At 37.3% G+C, this 21,965-nt stretch overlaps 1 protein-coding gene across 2 annotated transcripts in view; it reads right to left on the bottom strand.

Annotated features, from left to right (window-relative positions):
* Nucleotides 1-7,652: 7,652 nt before the first annotated feature.
* Nucleotides 7,653-21,965, bottom strand: part of sertad2b (SERTA domain containing 2b) — a 51,365-nt gene continuing 37,052 nt past the window's right edge. For both annotated transcript variants that reach the window (XM_038299488.1, XM_038299487.1), the window contains exon 2: nt 7,653-12,719. In XM_038299488.1, the coding sequence (XP_038155416.1) occupies nt 11,456-12,715 (1,260 nt within the window). In that variant the 5' untranslated portion in view covers nt 12,716-12,719 and the 3' untranslated portion in view covers nt 7,653-11,455. The remainder of the gene's footprint in view (nt 12,720-21,965) is intronic.

The raw sequence follows: 21,965 nt of genomic DNA, 5'->3' as shown, positions 1-21,965 counted from the left end.
CAAAGGGCTTTCTTTTTTCTTTTTTTTTCTTTTTTTTGCAAAACCTCCTTTTGCTGTTCTTTTTGGCTGCAGGGCTTTAGGTTAAAAAAAAAACCTTTCCATTGAATTTCTGGCTTTTACTTAATGTTGCTGACCTGCTGGAACGTGGATCCCTGGTCCAGTCTCACATCATTTGAAGCCTCTGATATATTTACCTCCATCTCTTTTCCTCTCAGCTATGACCAGTTATTACCCTGCCTGTTCCTGCTGAGGAGAAGCATATTTACTTCATGATCCTCCCATCACCATGTCTCCCCATGGTGATGATGGTGTATAGAGAGATGTGCTATTTTCTCTTCAATACATACTGAAAATAGAAATACATGTAGGCAGGGGACTTAATTTGAATTGGGGTTTTCTTGTGTCTTCTTACTTGTTGCAAAGAATGTCTGTATTTTTACTGTTATTAAATTATATGTGGGACGTTACTGGACAAATGGTAGCACTGGATGTCAGTCAGTGGTATGAGAACTGCTTTGGGTTTAACGTTTGATAAATTTTCAGATAAGCGGCATTTTACCCAAATAAAGCACTTTTTTGGGATCACGCAATAAAAAATAAATAAATACAGAGGAGTATAAACACTTTTATAAGTCGCTGTACATGCCATATAACATATTTTGCTGCTCACACAACTTACATCAGTGTTTTAATTGAAGAATTGTTGAGGCAGTGATGTCAGCACCACGGCCAGCGCTTCCTAGGGGGCGCTGTATCCTCCACATCCTCGCCCATTTCATTCTTTCTTCCTACATTCAGAACATCTCATTTTAATGAAGTGAGGGAAGAAAATAAAGAAATCATAAAATATCTCACTAATAAGAAACTTCTTACCCAAGGGAAGGACCTCCTGTTCAAGAAGAATGGCCGGAAGAAGTTTCCAGTGTGACTTTATGGCGTACTACACATGTTTGAACACAAGATGGCAGCATTGTAAAACAAACAGTCTTTTTTTTTTTTTTTTCATTGAGTACCAACCACGTTATTAAACGACATTTAACAATTTCATTTATTAGCCCTGCTCAAATATGATTTAAATGAATACTTAAAACTTAAAGCTGCATAATGTTAAAACAATATCTACATAAAGTGTCCTACTCTCTGACAAACATGTGTGAAAAAAACTAATGTTAGTCAGAATAAAACTTTGTACATATTCTTAATATGCAATGACAAAAGTTGGTAGCTGATGGAGATCCAGGACATCCTAAAACTCTTCAACAAAGATTCTCCACAGGCCCTTTGCTGTGGCCTTCTTCAAATCCTGTTTGCTCTCGAGGTTCGTCCATATTAAGCTCTTTAACATAGAGAAGCTATGCTAAATGGGATTTAATTACACTTTTTTCTTGTTTTCTAATCAAGAAACTGAAGTTTTAATCTTAGGAAACATTTCTGTATGACCATAGTGTTAGTTTAGGATAATTATCTTGATTAAACAACTAAACAATGCAGACTTCAGAGTTTGGATATATGTCAGGTAGTTTTATCATCCTCAGGTTTTATTGTCCAGCTTCCATTAGCAATTAAATATTCAATAACTTTGGTCTTACAGAAAACCATTATATTCTAGTCGTTAGGACTCATGTTTGAGTTTTCTTTTTCTCTAGCAGAGAGCCCTTTTGTCCCTCCAGCCTATTTTTGAGTGGACAGCTCAACACTATACTTTCAGCCTAGTGGCACTCCTGAGGACTAGCTCTAGTAATCCATATTATCTAATGTCTCTATTGCTTTTATTTTATTAGAATTTTATTTTATTGTTTTTTTTTTTTTAAAGAAATTACCATTTTTTTCATTCACTTAGATTAGCACAACTTTCATACTCAATGACATACTCTTTTAATGGTAAAAAGGCTAAACTATTTAGTCTCCACAGCAATAAGGCAAGAAAAAACACACAGATACTTAGAGGCTAACTCGCCATAAAAAAATGTCTATAAAAAGCATGTATTTTTAACATGAAACATGTGAACAATGTGCGTGATATCATAAGTTCACTGTCTGGACGACGCACTGTAATGGAACTATAAAGTTCAGTTTTTACAAAAAAAAAAAGTGTAACTCAAATAAAAGGTGTCTTTGTTACGTTATCATAAAATATCATGCATATTGGACATAACATCAATTGAAACATTTACGCTTTATTTTGTTTATTTTTGTCTTTAAAAAGATTTGAGCAGATTTTGTACAATTTCTATTATATAAATATGCTTAGAAACTTAAGCATATGCTGTGGAATAGAGAAGAGTTCACGGTCGATTCGAGGACTGCTGACATTCCAGGTCCAGTAGCTTTAAACCGTGCTTGAAAGCTGGTATGTGTTTGGTTTCCTCCAATCATTTAGATACAGCTTTGTAATTAAACCGGTTTATTTCCAATGACAAGATGTCTTATAATTGTTCAGTCTTTTTCTAACTGTCTGGTTTTGACCATTAATATATGCCATGCTGAGTCAGAACTAGGGTCAGAGATAAAACTCTTTGGTTACATAATTTCTCTAAGCATTTCAGAGTGATTAAGTTGGAAAAATGACAATGGATCAGAGCTGTAAAAAAGTACTTGTACCCTAACAAATAATTTCTAATTTTTCTTATTTACCCTCTTTTGTGTCACATATATGTGTCTTAGATTCAAATATTAAAAGCAGACAAAGAAAACCTGATTAAGTCTAAAAAGCAGACCTAGTTAAAAAAAAAAAAAAAAAAAAGCAAAAATAGGTTCCATTGAAACCGGAATTAAGTGTGAGTAATCAAATTTTTTTAAAAGGTATGTTTAGTTTCACTAACCGCACCCAAGACTAATTACTGTCAGAGTAGTAGAATCAATTAAATCCTGAAATACATCCAGTCTGACAACAACGTGATTAAGGTGGAAACGAGCTGAAAAACCAACACATAATGCCTTAAACAAAAGAAAAATGTCCAACACATTTGTCAGTCTTGGGAGATCAACAAAGCCATGTCTGGGGCTTTGGGACTCTTCTGAATTACAGCGAGAGCGAGATGGTTATCAATTTTTAGAAATTCATATGATGTGAATTTCTGGAATTTTCTTTGGGATTCTGTCTCTCACTGTTAGAATGTACATATGATTAAAATTGTAGATTATTGGGCAAACCTGCAAAATCAGCAAGGGGTCAAATACTTATTTCCCCCACTGTAGGTCAGTGTTTATTATAACGCAAAAATAAAAAGAGACTATGTGCACAAAAATGGCCACCATTGGAGCACTCAGAGGCCAAAACCAATGCACAAAAAAAGAACATAAAGACCTGCATCACAGACTTCTGGGAAAATATTCTGTGGTCTGTTAAGATAGAACAGGCTTTAGTGACAGTAAATGATGCTGGTGAAGGTGTGATTACCGGTTATATGGCAAAAACATCTGGAATTCACAGGAGTTTAAGCCTATTTAGGGCAGTGGTGTCCAAACCTTTTGTCATCATTGCCAAAAATGTCAAAGTGTCAGATGTGGCTGAAGGTTTTGTTTTTAACAGTAAAATCGACACTTTTTTTACTCTAAAAAATTTACACCCAATTATCACCCAATACTTAAGATTTCTCTAAAAATGATAAGACATTTGTAAATACTTGTAGATTTCAAACATAAAAGTCTTGCAGGTTTTTCTGATTTTAAAGAGAAAAACTACCAAACAATCAATTTTTTGATTGTTTGGTGTTTTTTCTATATTAAAGGTTAATTTTTATGTAGTTTCTCGGGACAGCCATGCTTTATTATAGCAGGTTTTATAATAGAGTAACCTTTCTAAAACATTTATTTAAGCGACTATACTTTTACTTGATTGAGTTTTTTTTTTTTACTCTTTCCACCTCGCATAGCAGCAAGTACTGTACAGGAGCATGTTATTTTTAAGGTTGCCTTTTTAATATCTGGCTGGGGGACTACCGATGAAAATTAGCACTCCTTAGCTAACTCGATTATATTTACATTGTTTTAATGTTGATTAATGTACACTGTCCCCTTTCAAATAAACAATAAATGAAATGAAATGTTTATGTTTATTACTTAAGTAGAAGTATACATCATAATGTTTAAAAACACTTTTGTAAAAGTTAGTATCACTTTAAGCTTTTTACTCAAGCAAAAGTGTAAAAGTACAAGTTTTAAAACCACATAAAGTATAAAAGTAAAAGTAATGCAGGAATAAAATGTTAAGGACAAAAGCATTGAATCTCATACTGCACTACCCTATAAAAGGAAGTTTTCTACAAGTCTGGATGATAACTTCCTTATAATTCATTTTCTTAGTTTTATATCTAATGCAACAATGTAAAATGTAATTTTGCATCATCTTGAAAAACTGTTTTAAGTGGCAAACAACAAGTTGTTCCAGTACCAAGTCCACCCACATAGAAATTAATTATCTGGATTTAATAAATTATCTTCATGTTGGTTTTTTTAATACCTACAGGTCATAAAGAAATGGATATTAAATGGGGAAAAAAAGTTGTGGGTAAAAAGTTGTCTAAGAAATAATTATTACAGTGAATCATAGATAGCCAAAAGTATTTGTACTTTGTTACTTGGTACAGCATTAATTTGGCACTGTTACATGTCAATCATCTGGGGTCAGATTTTAGGAGGTCCAGTGCTCCAGTTGTTCTGTAAAATTTGCTAAATCTTGTCTGTTTTCCTATTTGTAGTTAAATAAAACAAAGCAAAACATTTCTGATAAAAGCTGAGTAGAATCCTATATATTTTCATTTAGAAATGTTTTAACTTTGTTGTATCATTTTTAAAAGGAAACATTGCACCCAAGTGTTTTTCAAATGTGTTTAAGCATTACTGATAAACCTAGTTTAAGCCATTTTTTAACTGTGATCGAGGGCCACCTAAGCATCCTTTAAGGGTCGCAAATGGCCCCTTGGCCACACATTGGACACCCCTGATTTATGGTATGCTGCTGAATGAACTGATTCAAAGCAAACCAGCTAATCCACAATTAATTACACAAAAAAGATAACATGAAGGTTTAGCAGTAATCTTCCAATCTTAATTCCAGTTTGGATACTGCTGCATGGCTTTAAACAGACTGTTCATTCTCAAAAATCCTCCTTTGTACTTTAATAATTAAGACATCTTTTTAAAACACTTTTTTTTAATCAGGTTATCTTTGTCTGAAATAAATATTGGTTTTATCATCTTAAACCTTTAAACTATGTACAATGGAGCAACAATTTATTCTCTAAATTCATTGATGACTTTTCATCTTGGCAATGTGTAAAAACCTGTCTATATGCTCCAGATCTGCAATTTTTCAGGAAAAAAGGGCTAAAAACCAAGAAGTAAAGAAATGCTTGCTGCGCTGTTTTTCTACTATGAATGCATTGGAAGATCTAATTTTGACTGGTTTTAGGACACTTTTCTACATGTTTCCAATGTTGTAACCAGAGTTTGGCATTAAAAATGAATTAATTAAGGATCAACCAAAACAGAAAAAAAGGGAAATTTGCTTTTTGTCTAGAAAAAATGTCACTAAGAAAATCTGAAATGCAGATAGTATTTAATGGTTGTTAAGGTTTGCCCCCATATAGAAAGCAGCAGTATCCGGATCAGAGCAGCAGAGAGAAGCAGCCTTCTGTCTCCCTCCATTACCGACTGTTGTGTGTTGTCCTTGCTGACCTTAGCTGCAGCGTTGCTAAGTTGAGTTAAACTTTGCCTCCCACCACAGACAGAGACAGCCTGTCCCCTTCCCCTCACAGCTGTGTGGCCTGAATGCTGGAAATAGCTGCTGGCCTGCAGAGCAGAAGCCATGGATGTTTAACAGTGGCTAATGTTGGCATTGTGCTGCTGTGAATCGGATGGCTGGGATTCATTAAGGAGAAGCAACCATTATTTACTGCAAAGTAAAAACATGCTGCTTAAAGTTAATTTTCAAAAGGAATTCTGAGGGTTTAGTTCAGCATTAAAACAAACATGAATCATAAAAAAAATAATCACAATATCAAGAAAGTCCTTTTTTCTTGATGTATCTTCCTACATATTTCTGTCCATTTAAGGTTTAATCAAACTGATTTCCTCGAAAACTTATGCTTTATATCATTATTGGAGTTAAAAAGTCAGGCAGACAGGTATAACCTCAGACCATCAACAGTTACCATGATACTAGCAATGTGCCATGATTAAAGTAAAAAAAAAAATCACCTTTCTTTCAGATTCTGATGCTCAGCTTGAACCTCAACAAGACGCTTTGACCACATCTAGATGAGTTACTGCCAGGTGATTGTCTTTTTTACACCTTATTTTAAAGCAATAATTCAGCTAATAAGCATGATGGAGTGAGATTACACATATTCAACATATTTGACCGACTGATAAAGCTTATTTCTCAGATTAAAAATAACATGTTTGAAAATAAATCCTACAGGTGTCCTACAGGTACAAACTGGAGCTTTTAGGAGTGGGACCAATGTGTCCCAGTATGTGAGAACATCAGGCTGCACGTGCAACAGGCTGGTCTGCAGCATGGAAACTGCACTGGCAGCCTTCCTGCTCACTCTACACTCTCTCACTACCAACCTCTGTTCATAGATCAACTTCATCACATGTGAGGAAGACTCAAGAGTGCAGACAGTGGATGCAGAGTTTTGTAAACTGGAACAAGCATAAGTATCTCCTGATCAATGGAGGGAAAACTCAAGGAACTGGTGGTGAATGTAGGACCACCTCACTGATGTTAAAGTAGGGGAATCATATGTTCTTGAATGTAGGCTTAATAATAAACAGGAGTTTATTATTAGTGATGCTTTTTACAAGAGTAGGAGACTGGGATATTTCAGAGCACATGAAGTTTTATAACTCTATGGTGGCATCTTCACATCCTCTATTATGTCTGTTGAAGCTCTAGCTTAACTGCAGCTGAAAGGGAAGTGGTTTGATAAGCTCATTAGGGGGACTGGCTCTGTCCTAGGATGCCCTCTCAGTCTAGTTGAGGTGGTGAGAGACAGAAATACTAAGAAAAATAGCATCACCCTATGTATGAAACTGTTTTAGAACTGGAGAGCTCCTTTAGTGATACTAAATCCTAGGTGGACAAAGGAGCTTTACTGCAGATCCTTCCGCCCAGCAGCTGTTATGACTGTATTACCACCAAAGCTCCCAAGAAACAACTTCTTTCCATACATGCTGTTATTTTCATATTCTTAAAAAGGTTGTTCTTTATGCAAAAAGTTTTTTGTTACATTTCACTCCTTTCATATCTTCTAACTGTAGTTTAAACATATTTTGTTTTAAATGTATAGTTTTATAATTATATCTCAGAATCTTTTTTTAAATTCTTTTTGCAGTTACATCATTTCCCTGTGGGTAGACCAGCATTTCTCCACTGAGGGGCAATAAAGGGTGATTTATATTATATTTCTGTGGGAAACCCTCTTTTTTTTTATTGGTTTAATGTAATATTGAAAAAATTTTATCTTTTCATTGGATGCAAATAGAAAATCAACAGAAACAAGAATGAAAAGTAATGCTATCTGTATATTAAGTGCAATACGAATTGAGTTATAAAATCTTTTCAATATACAAATTTTTATGATAAACAATGTGACCATGCAGTGTGTGGTTTGTGGACAGATCAAAACAGTACCAGAAGAAAATACTTTTTACACTTTATTGTATATTTATATATATATTTATATATATAAAACTACAAAAGTAAGACCGTTTTCAGTCCATAAACAGCTATCAAGCTGAGCATTTTATTTTCTACAGACCCGACGATAAAGTGATCAGAGAATAACTTCTCTCTCTGTTTGTTTTGTTGCATAGAAAAAGGCACAGCTCTGAGGTCTGTAAAATACAGCCTTTGTTGAGGGAATCGGCCTCGACTGCGGTCCGTCCATGTGTGCCACCGCACGCTCGGATGCATTAAAACCGGTTTGTTGACAAACACTGATTGAAAAGTCTTAGGGAGACTGAATGTTGGTCATACTATGTACATTACTTTTGGCATAAAAGCATCCATGACAGGCTTTGGAGTCTTGACATCTGTAGGCTTGAGACCGTTTTCTTATATATTGCTGCGTGAACATTATAATGAACTGTTTGCCATCAACCGGACATTATGAACAAAAAAAAAAAGGAGTAAAAAATATATAAAAAGTCGTGGCCACCCCCCAGGAAAAAAACAAATCCAGAACAACACAACAAACCAACAGATTAAACAAGATAATAGAACCCATGTATATAAAAATGGCTTCCACCCAGTTCTTCACGCTCTGATACATTCCTATCTAAAGTACATTCCTAGCACACATTCTGTACACACATTTACAATCCATGTGTCCACTTCACATCAAAAATAAATATATTTACACAGAAAAGACAAAACAACCCCAAGACGAATAAATAATTTCAATGGAAATAAAAAAAAAAGCACTCCAAAAATTAAAACACACTGAAAGAAAGAAGACACAGTCGTCTGCAAACAGTATCAATGGTGCTTGACTCACAATCTGCTTTTAGCAAATATTCTACCAGGGGACCAGATTTCACACTGCCCTGCATTACTGAAGAGATACACATTTGACTAGTTTTATATATCCAGTGGAAAGTTGTTGTTTTTTTAATGTTGGTTAATAAATCAACTTCTTCAAAGTTCTGTGTACATCGCTCTGATTGGCACAATTCCCTTACATGGTACAGCTCAGATTAGCTGTTTAAGGTAATTAGGACTAAAATGTCTGCATATTCTTACGCTTTGTTTAAATACAAAGCTGGTATAGTAACCCTTCATACTCAGAGGTGTTGGTGGCTGCAGTTAATGGCCGGGGGTTCTCAAAAGCTATGGATTTTTTTTTCATCAGTACCTTCTCTTTTCTGGATGCTATCATTAGCACAGAATTTAGCGCAAAAGCCTGTTGATATTTAAATGGTTATTTCTGGTTATTAGCTTATGGGGGGGTTAAATACATACATAAAATTTGACTGACAGCACATTTATAAAATGCAGAATTCTGTACATAAACATGATATTCCAATACAAATAAAAATTATTCGATGGGAAACAGTTTAATTGCGACAGGGAAGCAGGAATTTTAGATTGCATTCCTTATATATCGTCAATAGAGAGCTGTAATTTCAGGTCCTGACCCTGATCTGACCCAGAAGATTCAATACAACTTTTACTGTTTATACTTAGCCTTAAAATGCAAATGATTAAATCGTGGTTAACTTGCTTCACACGACATCCTTCACATCTCACAGCGAGGAAACAAGCAAACCAACAGCTGGTCAACTGCTGTTTCTGCAAAATGCCCAATCTCTAATCTGCCTCTGGCACCAATCAAGCCCAACGTGCCCTGCAACAATTGAGAAAATGCCCATAATAGATGTAAATGGCAGGTCTGAAAAGGGGCCACAGAGCTTTTTTTTTTGGCGGATCTTGGATGTGTCGTAAGCTTTTGTAAAGGTTTCCCTAACTGGAGAACCCCCCAGGTTGCACTGTATCATTCTGTTCCACGTAAAGGAAAAGTGCCAGAAGTTTTCAGAAATGTTGCTTCTTACATGTTGCAGAAAACATGGAATTACAACATAAAAGCTCACATACTGATTTTTGTTATGTGATGTGCTGTTTGTAGTGATAGAGATTAAGGTCAGAAAAAATGGTTCTGTGTTGTTTAATGCACCACAGTCTGCTGCATGGTTGTAGCATTGGGTTAACACTGTGGTTTTGGTTTCCCACTTCAGGGGAAATCTGAATTGATTTTTTTTTTGATGTGGCAGATTTATCCATCTCGCTATTGGATGTTTTCGAGAAAACAATATTTATCAATGCATAAATTAAAGGAGCAGGATTACTCTATAACTAATGAGTGTAAACATACTCCATCGAACCGGGGAGTGCGAGTAATACTGTAAGCCCCGGTGTTATACATTGATCAGTATTTTACCAAATTGCAAAAATGTGTTTTCTGCCCCTGAAAATGGATTAACTCCATCTGACTTCATTGCATTTAGCCATTTTCTTGGGTCGTTTTCAGATCATCTACGACCAACAGAGACAGTGGAGCAGGCTGTGTTTCCTTCTTATGTAAACACGCTTACCAGTGGGTGCAGTTCATTTGAATACCTCTGCAACTGGATCGTGATAACTGGCTGATATAACCAAGCTCATGTAAAACAACAACCAGCAGTTATATGCGACTGCCAATAAGGTGGAGAGACAGGCAGAGGTTCATGGGTAGGGGGCGAAAAAAAAAAAAGGAAAGTCTTGCATTGAATTGTAGACATATGTACACAAACGGACACTCCCTTCCAGCAAAAGAAGTTCAAACAACCTGGTAATGTGTTTTAGAGCTACTCCTAAAAGCATTATTGTATAGCCAGGCTAATATGTAAAACTATGGGGGTCCAAATGTGCCAAAATGTAATAAACAAACGACTACAAAAACAATTACACATCAACCTTACCCATAAAAAAGAGGGGCTAACAGCACTTTTTGGTCCATATTGGTCTGAATTACATGTGCTGCACAAGCTAGCAAGGCACAGTGACTTACATAATACAAAAATAATCATGAATGACTGCAACCATATAATTAATTCCATATTCAATAAATAACTGCCCAATTTCATAGAAAAAAATTAAGTTAACTATTAATTATCTATCAATTAATTTGGATTTCAGTTTAAATAACTATTTACTTGGCTATTTATTTATTACATTGTGTCACTTTTGGTACCCCATATTAACTGATTAAACAATGTGTTCCTTTTTAAATGCTTCACAATTTAAAACATTTTATCTGTAATAAGATAAAGGTTAAATAATCATCATTTGATCATGTATAATTACCTTAAAAGTTTTTTTAATACAATATAATAAATTAAATACGAACATTGAGTGACCTCAGTGGGCTGTTAAAGTGAGAAGAGTGGATAAAAAATACTGTAAAAAGAGGAACTAAAGTGGTCATTTGAAAGGCACTCAGCTGCTAAAAGTCATAATTACAGTGTGTGTGTAAATGTTCGTTTTGTATTTCTGTACCTGTGAGGAGTGCATATCCCCACATGGATTTAAAATAAAAATATTTACAGTTACTCTTCAGGTTAAGGCTTAGCTTTAGGTAAAGGATTAGAAGGAGGGAATGAGGGAATTGATCAAGATCCTCACAAGTATAGATATACAAAATATGTGTATGCTTTGTTTCCTCGTTACTTCACTTCCACACCTACAAAGGCGAGCACAGTGCATGAACAGTGTTGTGTAGAAGTAGTAGTTGTCATAGTAGTACTTATTGACATCACCTTCGATGTTTACAATTACCGACCATAGAAGAAAGTCTTTTAAAGAGATAAAAAGAGAAGAAAAAGAAAAAAAAGATCCCAAATTTTCCATCCAGTCAGTTCTCCAGATATTTTAAAAAGTTTCAGAGGTGGCAGAGGGGCGTCGCTGAAATCACGATCCCACCAACACCTCCATGATGTGGTCTAGTTCTGTCAGATCAATTTTAAAAGGCTGATTGGCTGAAACCTGGGGGGCGGAGCCGCTGTATGGAGACGCCAGCGTTTTGAGGAGGTCGTCTGTGTTCACCATGGGTGAAAGCTTGGCGAGGCCGTTGCTGCCGCCGCCCCCCGTCGTGGTGCCCACAGCCCCTGCTGTGGTGCAGGGGTCGAAGTCATACATAGACGTGTCGATATCAGCGAACAGGACGTCGTCCAGCGCCAAGTCCGAGAGAAACCCCGAGGGGGAAGAAGAAGAAGATGGAGGAGAAGAAGGCGAGGGGGACATGTCTTCCAGGCTACCAGGGGAATGTGTGGGCAGAGCGTCTGTATGTCGGAGTTCAGCACAGCGGCTCTCCACCAGGAAAACAGCAGCTGCCTCTGGTTTAGCACCCACTGTCCTGCAGTCTCTGGTTGAGCCTGTAGGGGCAGAGAATGGGGACTGTGTGGTTGAGGTGGGGGAGGTAGTTATGGTCAGAGTATTAGCTGCTGCCGTCCTTGTAATGGCTGTGGGAGGACCCAGCTCCATGTAACTAGGAGTGGACGAGAAACTGTCATTTGATAAGTCAGGCACAGGAACACTAGAGGACACCTGGCTCATTAGTGCTGAAGATGGGGGCAACAGGGGCGGAGACAGAGGAGGAGTGGGTGGGGATGGGGCACAGAAAGCTGAATCCCCACCATCCTCTTCCAGCAGAGAGGCTGGAGTGAGGCAGGCCTCCAGAGGGGCGGGGCAGGCCTCCACTCGCTGGGACGCCTGGCAGTTGGGAGGCACCATGGGATGAGGCGAAGGCGGCGGAGGAATCCCCTGCATCAACAGTGTAGACGGCTGGGAAACCTGCGCCGCTGCAGACAGGATGCCAAAAGATGGCGGTGCCTCGCGAAATCCCTCATCCATGGGGTCGTCGGGCGGTGGCGAAGGCGGGAGGAACAGCGGCCGCAGGGAGCCCTCCTGCTTGAGTTCGTCTTGGATGCGTCGGAGCATGTTGTTGATGAGGACACGGCGCTCCAGGCTCGGTTCACCAAGGGGACGCTGGCTGTAGAGCTTCATCAGGGAGATGTTGAAGATGGTCTGTCTCTGCAGGGTGTAGGACACCTTAGAAAGACCCTCCAGAGCACAGCCTATCCCCCCTCCCGCCACCGACGCCTCCAGCGTTTTGCCTTCCAGGCCCTCTTCATCCTCTTCCAACTTTCGCTTCGCACCTTTACAGAACATATATCTGGAAAACAGAAAGAAGAGGGAGAGAGAGGAAACATTAACTTAGCCTTCATGTTAGAAATCTCTTGGTATCTCACTGGTGTGAACAGAAGCACGCTTTCAGTTCTGGCCAATCAAAGTTATTACTAATCAACCCTGTATTGAGGGGTTGTTTTCATTTGTTTATTAGATGATAAGTGCTGAAAAACTGTAACATTAACAGTAAAAAGTCTAAAAAATGATCCAATAGGAATATTAAATTTACTTTGTCTAAACATGCTAACCTTTTAGCTCTATGCTGTTTTAAATTATCATAAAAAAGGCAATTACTAGGGTTTAGGGCTGCAGTTATTGATTATTTAGATTAATAGATTATTCTTAAATATTCGTACAGTAAATTAACATGTTTAAATAAATGAAACATTTGAAATATATAGAAAAAAAATTTAATTTTAAGTTAATTGTAAATAGCAAAACACTAAAATATACATGTTTTAATTTAAATATCTAACTATTTTAAAAATATTTTCAAATTTTATAATTCAAAGATGTTTACTGTTTATATTTTTAGAGTTTAGCCATCACTCCTGCTGTCAGCAAGTTCATCTTTAAGCAGATGGCATGTTTAAGATGTTTTAGAGTCATTGTACAATTTCTCTAGGTAACAATTTACCAAATTAGTTGCTGACTAGTTAAATAACCGATTAATCAGTTTATTTGATTACCAAACATTCTGATATTCAGTAAGTGGTTGATGTAAAAAAAAAGGAAATTAGTCTGTGTGTTTTATCAATGTTTTGAGGTTTTTTAAAGGTACTTATTAGTCCTCTCTTCTTGTTCCACCCTGGGCAACTGCTCCCATTTTTTTTTTAAGCTGCTCCTGCTGTTTCACAGCTGAAATGCACAAAAGGTATAAAAATCACTTCTGTAACGTGAGGAGTTCACGCAGATAGCTATGTTTGAGGAAGCAGGATGCTACAAAAAAAAAAATACATAAAGTATGAGCAGCTTCAGAGGGAACCTCACCACTGCACAACACACCTTTAAACACACGCATAAACATACTAAGTTATGCAATAGCAGCGATCCCTGCTGTAGCAAAGGATCAAAGGCCAGTTTTAAAGTCCAGCCTTCCTTCACCCTTTTTTCGTGAGATTAGAGAAGCATAACAACTTGCTGAGTGGGGCTAAAGCTGGTTGGTGGGGGGTGGGTAGAGGTACAGCAAGGAGGGAGCAAACGTATTCTAATAATTTGGGCGTAGGAACGGGAGAAAGTGAAGAAAGAAGGAGCTGCTGCAGCGTGTTTGACTTTAATCCAGGCTGACAGGCGCATGCAGCCAGTCGCTCTCTACCCTCTGATTCACAGCGCATGCGTCTCTTCACTCACACACACACTCGCACTCAGGAAGTGTAAGCTGCAGGCCCAGTTACCACGACACGTTGGTTGCCATGACAAACAGAGTCAGCTGGGAATTCACCCAAAGAACTGACAATGAGCGGGACAGGGTGGGGTGGAGGGAGGCAGACGAGCAGAGGAGGAAGATGAGGAGTGGGTGGAGGAAAAGCGTAAAGCGGAAGCAGAGGAGTAGGTAAGAGCCTGACCTAGGAAGGTAGGAGGGAAATGAGCGCTCCATCCAGTGGCTCTACAATCAGTAATGCACATAAAACCCCAATTAAATCCTCCATTGGGCTATAAACATCAGTCTGTTCCGAGTTAAGCAGAAAAATGAGGATCAAAATCTCTAATTGACGATCGAACAATCATCACAATAGCCTTTTCTTCCACAGTCAACTTAATTAGGCATTTTGTTGCCAGAGATATAAAATAAAACATATATTAATCACACACATTTCCACATGTTATTCTTACATTTCCAACAAACTTCCAAATTAATCTTAATAAAATAAAACAAAACACAACACCTGATTAAAAAGTAATGCTTAGCAAAATTCCCAAAATATTATTTTACTCCTAAACTGAAGGCAAGAGACCTTTATAAGTCTAGGTGCTATTCCTGCTCCTTAAACTAGCAGAGATAAAATAGCTTACATGACAATTAAAAAAGTACAATTTTATTAATACAGAATCTACAGTAAGAAATGTTTTTAATGCATCACTAAAACTACACAAGTTTTTTTTGTGTGTTTTATAAACCTTCCAAAATGGAACATTCAAATTATATAGGAAAAACATGAGTAATGTGACAAAATATGACATAGAAAGAACATAGCTCACCTAATAGTGTCATTCTGTGTGAACATATTTAATATATAACATTTAAAACACACTGTCTTGTTCCCTATTATTATATCTATCTTATTTATTCCACCTGTTCAGGTTACACTTAAATTCAGAGGAAAGTTCCCCTAATAAGGCTCGGGCACAGCGCGTTGCATTCTGGGTACGCCGCCATATTGGCAGCTAGTTGCTACGGTAAAGAAAGACCTAAAACAGCACCGAGAAAGAGCACAAAGACGAGTAAACAGCGATGTTAAAAGCGAAGAAAGGATGCGGAATATACCGAGACACACTGCAGAGGGAAGCCAGGGACCGTTATCTGCAAAAGATGGGCTTCATAAACGGACTTGATCCCTACGAAGTAGAAAGCAAGGAGTGGTGCGTTGGGGAAGAATTTCTACCGCCGTTTGCGAGGGAGGACATATTTTCGTATCTAGTGTGTGGCGTCAGTGCCTACACACATGAAGAGTTTCGCTGCTACAAGTCGCTAGAGGCTTACAAACAGCTGACAGATGGAAAAGTTCATGACATGGAAGTAATCAAACCGAATGAGAACACAGTCATCAGAGCCAAGGTAAGTATGTTCTGTAACTTACCAGAATGAAAATGCCGGGAACACACTCTCATGGACACTGGGATTGAGTTGAAAGTTATATTTGGCCGTCTTACAGCAGCGACCCATGCTAGCCGGCGACTCTTTGTTATGGAGGACATTTGTTTTCCATTGAGACACCTCCAGGTTGGAAAACGGTAAAAAGACAATCCATTTGGGATTTTTTTCCCCGTCCAGTCACAGCTTGCGCTACTACACCCTACGACACAGCAACGGGTGACCATAACGACAGCAGAGGTAAAATGAAACGGCAAAAAACTAAGCAAACTACTAGCAGAAGAAAGCTAGTCCTTACAGGCGCGAAGTCAAAGTGTAAACAATGGGCTGACCAGCTTTCAATATGGCTGCCGCGCAACGTGTGACGTCATGTGCCCGAGCCTTATATACAGTGTTGGCATATATAGTCATTAAATCCTATATTTTTCCAGAATATGATTTTAACTATATCTACATTTTTCATTCTTCACAACAAAACACTGAAGACATGGAAATGTACACACACAGCCACCAGAATGTTTGTCTGGTTCAAGAATGTTGTAAATACAACTTCCAGCGATTGTTTGTTTTAGGCTTTAAATCCTTGTTTTCACCCATGAGTTCACTCATTTTGTACCTATGGGTTTTGTTCCAGTGTAAATGAAAAAGTATTTTTTGTTATAATCATGTTTTGTGTCTGTAACAATTTTTTTCTGATCGATTATTGAGAAACAATGACATGTTGCTGCCTGTGATCTGTCACATTCTCTTTCTATTTCTGTTTGATCAGTTCAGTTTTATTTTAGTCACCAGAACAAAACCAAAACATTTCTTAATGCAGTACAATGCATGCCATTTGTATATATGGACACCGACTGAAAGGGTTTAGATAGAAGTAGTGTTGCGCTGATACCAACTACCTGTCTGTGCAGCATCGGCCGATACCATATCGATTCCATCGGTTGGAAATTGATGTGTGTGTTTGTATATATGAAGAACTGCATCCTACCTGGATGTAAAATAATTGCCATCATGGCTTTGTCAAGCTGCTGCCTACCTTTGCGATGCAGGAAAAACACTAATACAAAGTGAATCTAGTAGAACTTTTTATTGCCTACGTTGAATTGGTGACAATAGTTGAATAAACTTTTGACTCTCAAAATGGTATCGGTGCCCTATTTGATCCCACCATTTTAGTGCAGCATCTGGGCCCTATCTTATGCTGGTATCGGTGCAACATTAGATAGAAGTAAACGTTAAAAAAGCCCATCCCTTTTCCTTTTCTTCTGAATAAACACCATATACTTTCTTGTAGCAAGCAAGTAAAGACATGGAGAGAAGCAAAAATGCTTAGAGGCTACAGATGAGAGAGGAAAAAATTAACCAAGCGATATCTCTTTTTACTAATTACTAGGGTTACAACTAAAGATTATTTAGCAAATTGATTAATCTGTCGATTTTTTTTTTTTTTTTATAATTGGACAACCAAAAGGTCCTTGAAGATTTGTTACGAAATCACACCATGTGAAACTCAAATTTTTCTACTTGAGGAGTTCTTGATAGAGCATATTGACATTTTGTTTCCATTTCTCAATTATTTTTTTTACATTTTCCAGGTCCCATGAATATTCTATCTGTACTGTTGCAATTTTTTCCAGATAATAATTCTTCTTACTTGTTCTTATAACACTTGTCTGTTTATTTTTTATGTTTTATATCTGTATTAAGTCTCTTGAGTTCTATATTTAACATATACTTTTGGAAGGTGGTCCTTCTTTTTAAATGTATTTTGTATGACCTAAGTGATCCATAGTTTGTTTTGTGTTCATTTTATGTTAAGATTTCTCTTTTTGGGCAATACTTTTAAGGAGATTAGACAAAAAGATGCTAAATGCTATATCTGGGTCAGTAGTGGTATTGACGTTGTCTCACAGCTGTGCAGACAGGCCCTTTTTAAAGCCAGCCATGCCTTCAGGTGTTCTACATCTGATTATTTTATGGTTTACTGTTTTAAATTTGGTAAGAGTTGAGGAAAAATACCAAAAAACATAATATTGTCACATCATTTATAAGTAATCCTGCTGTAATTTGACAATCTAATGCATTCATAAAAATATTATCTATTACTGTACAGGATTCAACTGTAAGCCTACTTGATGGTCTTTTTGGGGCCAGTCGAGTCTTACAAAACATGACAAATAACTCCAAGTGGCCTTGATGCCATAAGAAGATAAAGCTCTTACATCCCCTTCATATGTGCTTAACTCTGTAGCATACTCAATCCTATCGTAACCCAGCCTACCCTGGATATTTTTCAAAATACCTAACATTCCACCACATCAGTATGCAAAAAGGCCCCACTGCAAAGTAAATAAATACAACTGTGACTTTGCAGCTTAGATGTGTTGATAATAAAGAGCTGAAATGATTGATTAAATATTGAAATAAGAGATTAATTAGAAAATGTATTCAAATCGTTAACTTGATTATACAGATTCTAAAATAAGTAATTTGCTGTAGAACAACCCAATAAGAGCTGTAATCAAGCCGAAAGAAAACTTTTTAAATATATTTTCAATTTAAGATGGAAAATCTTGTTTTTCTGTGAAAATTCTTTTTTCAGAACAAGTAAAGTGAACTATGTAGAAGTTTCAACTGGTTTAATAAAAAAAAAACATTAAGCACCTTCAATATTATGCTATTTAACAACAAAGTAATCAGCAAATTAAAAAGAAAAATATTACTTTTTATTCATTTATAAGCGTTTGGTGATTTGTCTTCAATTTAATTTGCATCGATACGGTCTCTGAGATTGTAAAAAGAAACATGTATAAATACTCTGCACCAGCAGGGGGCAATAATGTCAGCATAAGCTACATGTAGGATCAGAAGAAGATCCTGAGTAAGGCTAATTTAACCGACTCAAAAAAAGCCTGACTACGCGTTGGACGGTTGCAAACCCGCTCAGACCTCAAGTGGAAGTGCGCAGACAAAAAGCAGCTGTGATTGGTCCTTGGTATGCCTTTCCGGCTGTCTGTGTGGTCGTCCTTATCGATTCCATGCCGGGGCGCGCCATTTTTAAAAACTGAGGTACTACTACAATGGACAACTACGACGAAAGGTTAATCTGTCTTTTTGCCAACTCCATTAACAGAACCTGTTCCTCTTCGATGTCTAGCAACTCTAGATCCATCTCCGTAACCGCGATATCTTGCAGATGCACCATTGTTGTTTTGGAAGATAAACACTCCCACTGGCGCCGCTGAAGTTCTTGTGACTATCCACAGAAGTTCTTGCGGGTTCTCAAATAGGCTCCCCATTGCGCTTTGGCGGGAAATTTCTATGAGTCCCTAGAAATTCCAGACCGACGGTGCAGAAGCATACCAGCAAAACTGGTTCGCAACGAGACCCAAGCGACATTTGATGTGTGTGGTTGCAAAAGTATAATCTGCCCGTAAGTCTAATGCAGTGCTAGCTTAAAGATTCACCAAAAACAGTGATACTTTGTCGGACGATGTCAGGTCCTCCCTTTCTTTCTGTCATTAATTTCTTCACCTCATATTTTAATTCAATATTAAAAAATAAAAAAAATCAAGAAAAATTGAGAAATATGAGGAGAACAAAAATAGAAGACAATTATAAAAAAAAAAGATCGGTTATAATTTCCTCCACAGTGATAATAGAAATATGTCATTTTCTAAACAATAACCCATTTTGCATGCGGGTGAAAAAAGGTTGGATGATCCTTTAATAGGGAAGATAAATAATAACAGACCAGGGTCTTATAAATAAACAACAGACAAGGTTATGATGCAGAAGAACATGTTCATCTACACCTCTGATCTTGGTATACATGCACTATTCATGACAGTGGAAACATTTATACCAGAGGCGCACAAATGATTAAATTTCACTTCATAATCTTCCTCACTACTATTACTACCGTTTCCTCTTGATACTTTCTTTATTCCTTTATTTTTACCTCCTTAAATCCCTTATTCAGTGTGTTCCTCCTCTTGGCCCAGCAATGATTTCTAGATACAAACAGTGTGCATAAAGAGAAGCAGACCTTAAAAAACGATAACACAGCCATTAATTATCCTAGGAATGACCTTAAATCCTACTTTGTTACAGATAAAATATGGCCATGAAACTTTTTGCTCTTTTTAGACATGATAGGACACGTCTTTTAAAGTGTTCGTATGATTAGACCAAGGTAATCCTTGCTTTTCAAAATGACTGCACATCTCGTAAGATGGGAAACAGAAAATCATGAGATTATTAAAAACTATTTATACATCTATGATGTATAATGTATAAAAGATTAAAACCTTAAAAAGGCTGGATCTAAGTAACCAGAACCTGATTCTATTCTCTCTCTAAAGTCAAAAGAAAGGCCAGATTTCCCCACAGAAACCAGTGACTCAGCATTTTATTCATTCTATGCTTCATTCATTAGTCAGCTGATTTTTCTTTTTTATAAAAAAAATAATCATCCAATAAGTTTCTAAATCTTATCCCACCAAAGCCACATCTACATGAAGTCTAAACAACGCTATCCTCAGTTCGTTTCTAGTGTGTTCACACCTGTATCCAAGTGCAATCAATGAGACCCAGTCACAGAAAATGTCCAATAATTATTTAAGTATCCTGATAATTTATGGTGAATTAAGAGTCATTACAGGAAATAAAAGAGCATGCCAGCTGGATGATTTCTGGCATAAACAGGTTTTAAACGTTCTCACATTGCCACTTGTTCATTTCAACGTGTCTGCTGCTGCTTCAGGGTCTGAGAGGGGGAAAAAAAATGGAGATTCAGAGATGTGAGGAATCAAAAAGGTACTTTCAAAGCTGAATGCTGCTGAGAGACGGAGCAGCTGCGCATGTCTGACTCTCTGAGTCACGGCAGGCTGTTTAGGCTCTCTTACACACATGAGACACAGTGCAGGACTGACATACCAGAGGTGCCCCACCCTTACATTCCTCCTCATTATCCTCCTCTCGCCTCTGACTATCCTTTCCTTGCCACCTTGTTCTCATACCTCGGTTTTACCCTCCCGGTAAAGTCTTTAACATCCTTTCAGGCCCAGATTTAATTCTGGGTCCCCTCACCTGTTTTTAGACAACAATGCCTTGAAAAAACAAGAAGAAAAAGAAATAAAAAAGCACCGTCTTAGAGAAGGACTTTAATGGTTCCAAGGTCGTTTTGACTTAAAATCTTACAGTCACAGCTAAAGCAGGGTCCTAAAAGTTTTTTCCATCAGATAAATTCAGGAAAGGAGAATAGCTAAACCCTGCCATCCTCAAACTGCTTTTGTTTTCAGTCATGATGAACACGACATGACTCACAAAATGTTGAGCTTCTAAAGAGATAAAAAGCAAAAAGACTACGAAAGACGAAAAATTTGAGGTCACCGATTCGGCTTTAACTGGTTCGTACTGATTTCTGGTATAGTTTAGAGCCTTCTCTCAGCAAGACTGAGAGAAAGTCATACAAATGTGCAAATAATATAACAAATTATTCATACATTTTTTTTATTTTCCACTTTCTTTTTACAATAAGTTTTTGTTTTTTTGTTTTTAACAGTGAAAAACAGCAAATGCTAACATAGGTAACTGTCATTTTGAGTGTCTGTACACAGACATTTACAGGTGCTGGTCATAAAATTAGAATATCATGAAAAAGTAGATTGATTTCAGTAATTCCATTTAAAAAGTGAAACTTGTATATTATATTCATACATTACATACAAACTCATATATTTCAGATGTTTATTTTGTTTAATTTTGATGATTACAAATGACAACAAATGAAAATCTCAAATTCATCATATCAGAAAATTAGAATATTACTGAAGACCAATAAAAACAAAGGATTTATAGAAATGTTGGCCAATTGAAAAGTATGAACATGAAAAGTATGAGCATGTACAGCACTCAGTATTTAGTTGGGCCTCCTTTGGCCTGTATTACTGCAGCAATGCGGCGTGGCATGGAGTCGATCAGTCTGTGGCACTGCTCAGGTGTTATGATAGCCCAGGTTGCTCTAATAGTGGCTTTTAGCTCTTCTGAATTGTTGGGTCTGGTGTATTGCATATTCTTCTTCACAATACCCCATAGATTTTCTATGGGGTTAAGGTCAGGAGAGTTTGCTGGCCAATTAAGAACAGGGATACCATGGTCCTTCAACCAGGTACTGGTAGCTTTGGCACTGTGTGCAGGTGCCAAGTCCTGTTGGAAAATGAAATCTGCATCTCCAAAAAGTTGGTCAGCTGCAGGAAGCATGAAGTGCTCTAAAACTTCTTGGTATGTGGCTGCCTTGACCCTGGACCTCAGAAAACACAATGGACCAACACCAGCAGATGACATGGCACCCCAAACCATCACTGACTGTGGAAACTTTACACTGGACTTCAAGCAACGTGGATGAAGTGCCTCTCT

This window comes from Cyprinodon tularosa, unplaced genomic scaffold, assembly GCF_016077235.1.
Source record: "Cyprinodon tularosa strain WSP-4 unplaced genomic scaffold, ASM1607723v1 ctg43, whole genome shotgun sequence".
Lineage (NCBI taxonomy): Eukaryota > Metazoa > Chordata > Actinopteri > Cyprinodontiformes > Cyprinodontidae > Cyprinodon > Cyprinodon tularosa.
The sequence above is the reverse complement of the archived record's forward strand: the minus strand, read 5'-3'. Positions and strand labels throughout refer to the sequence as shown.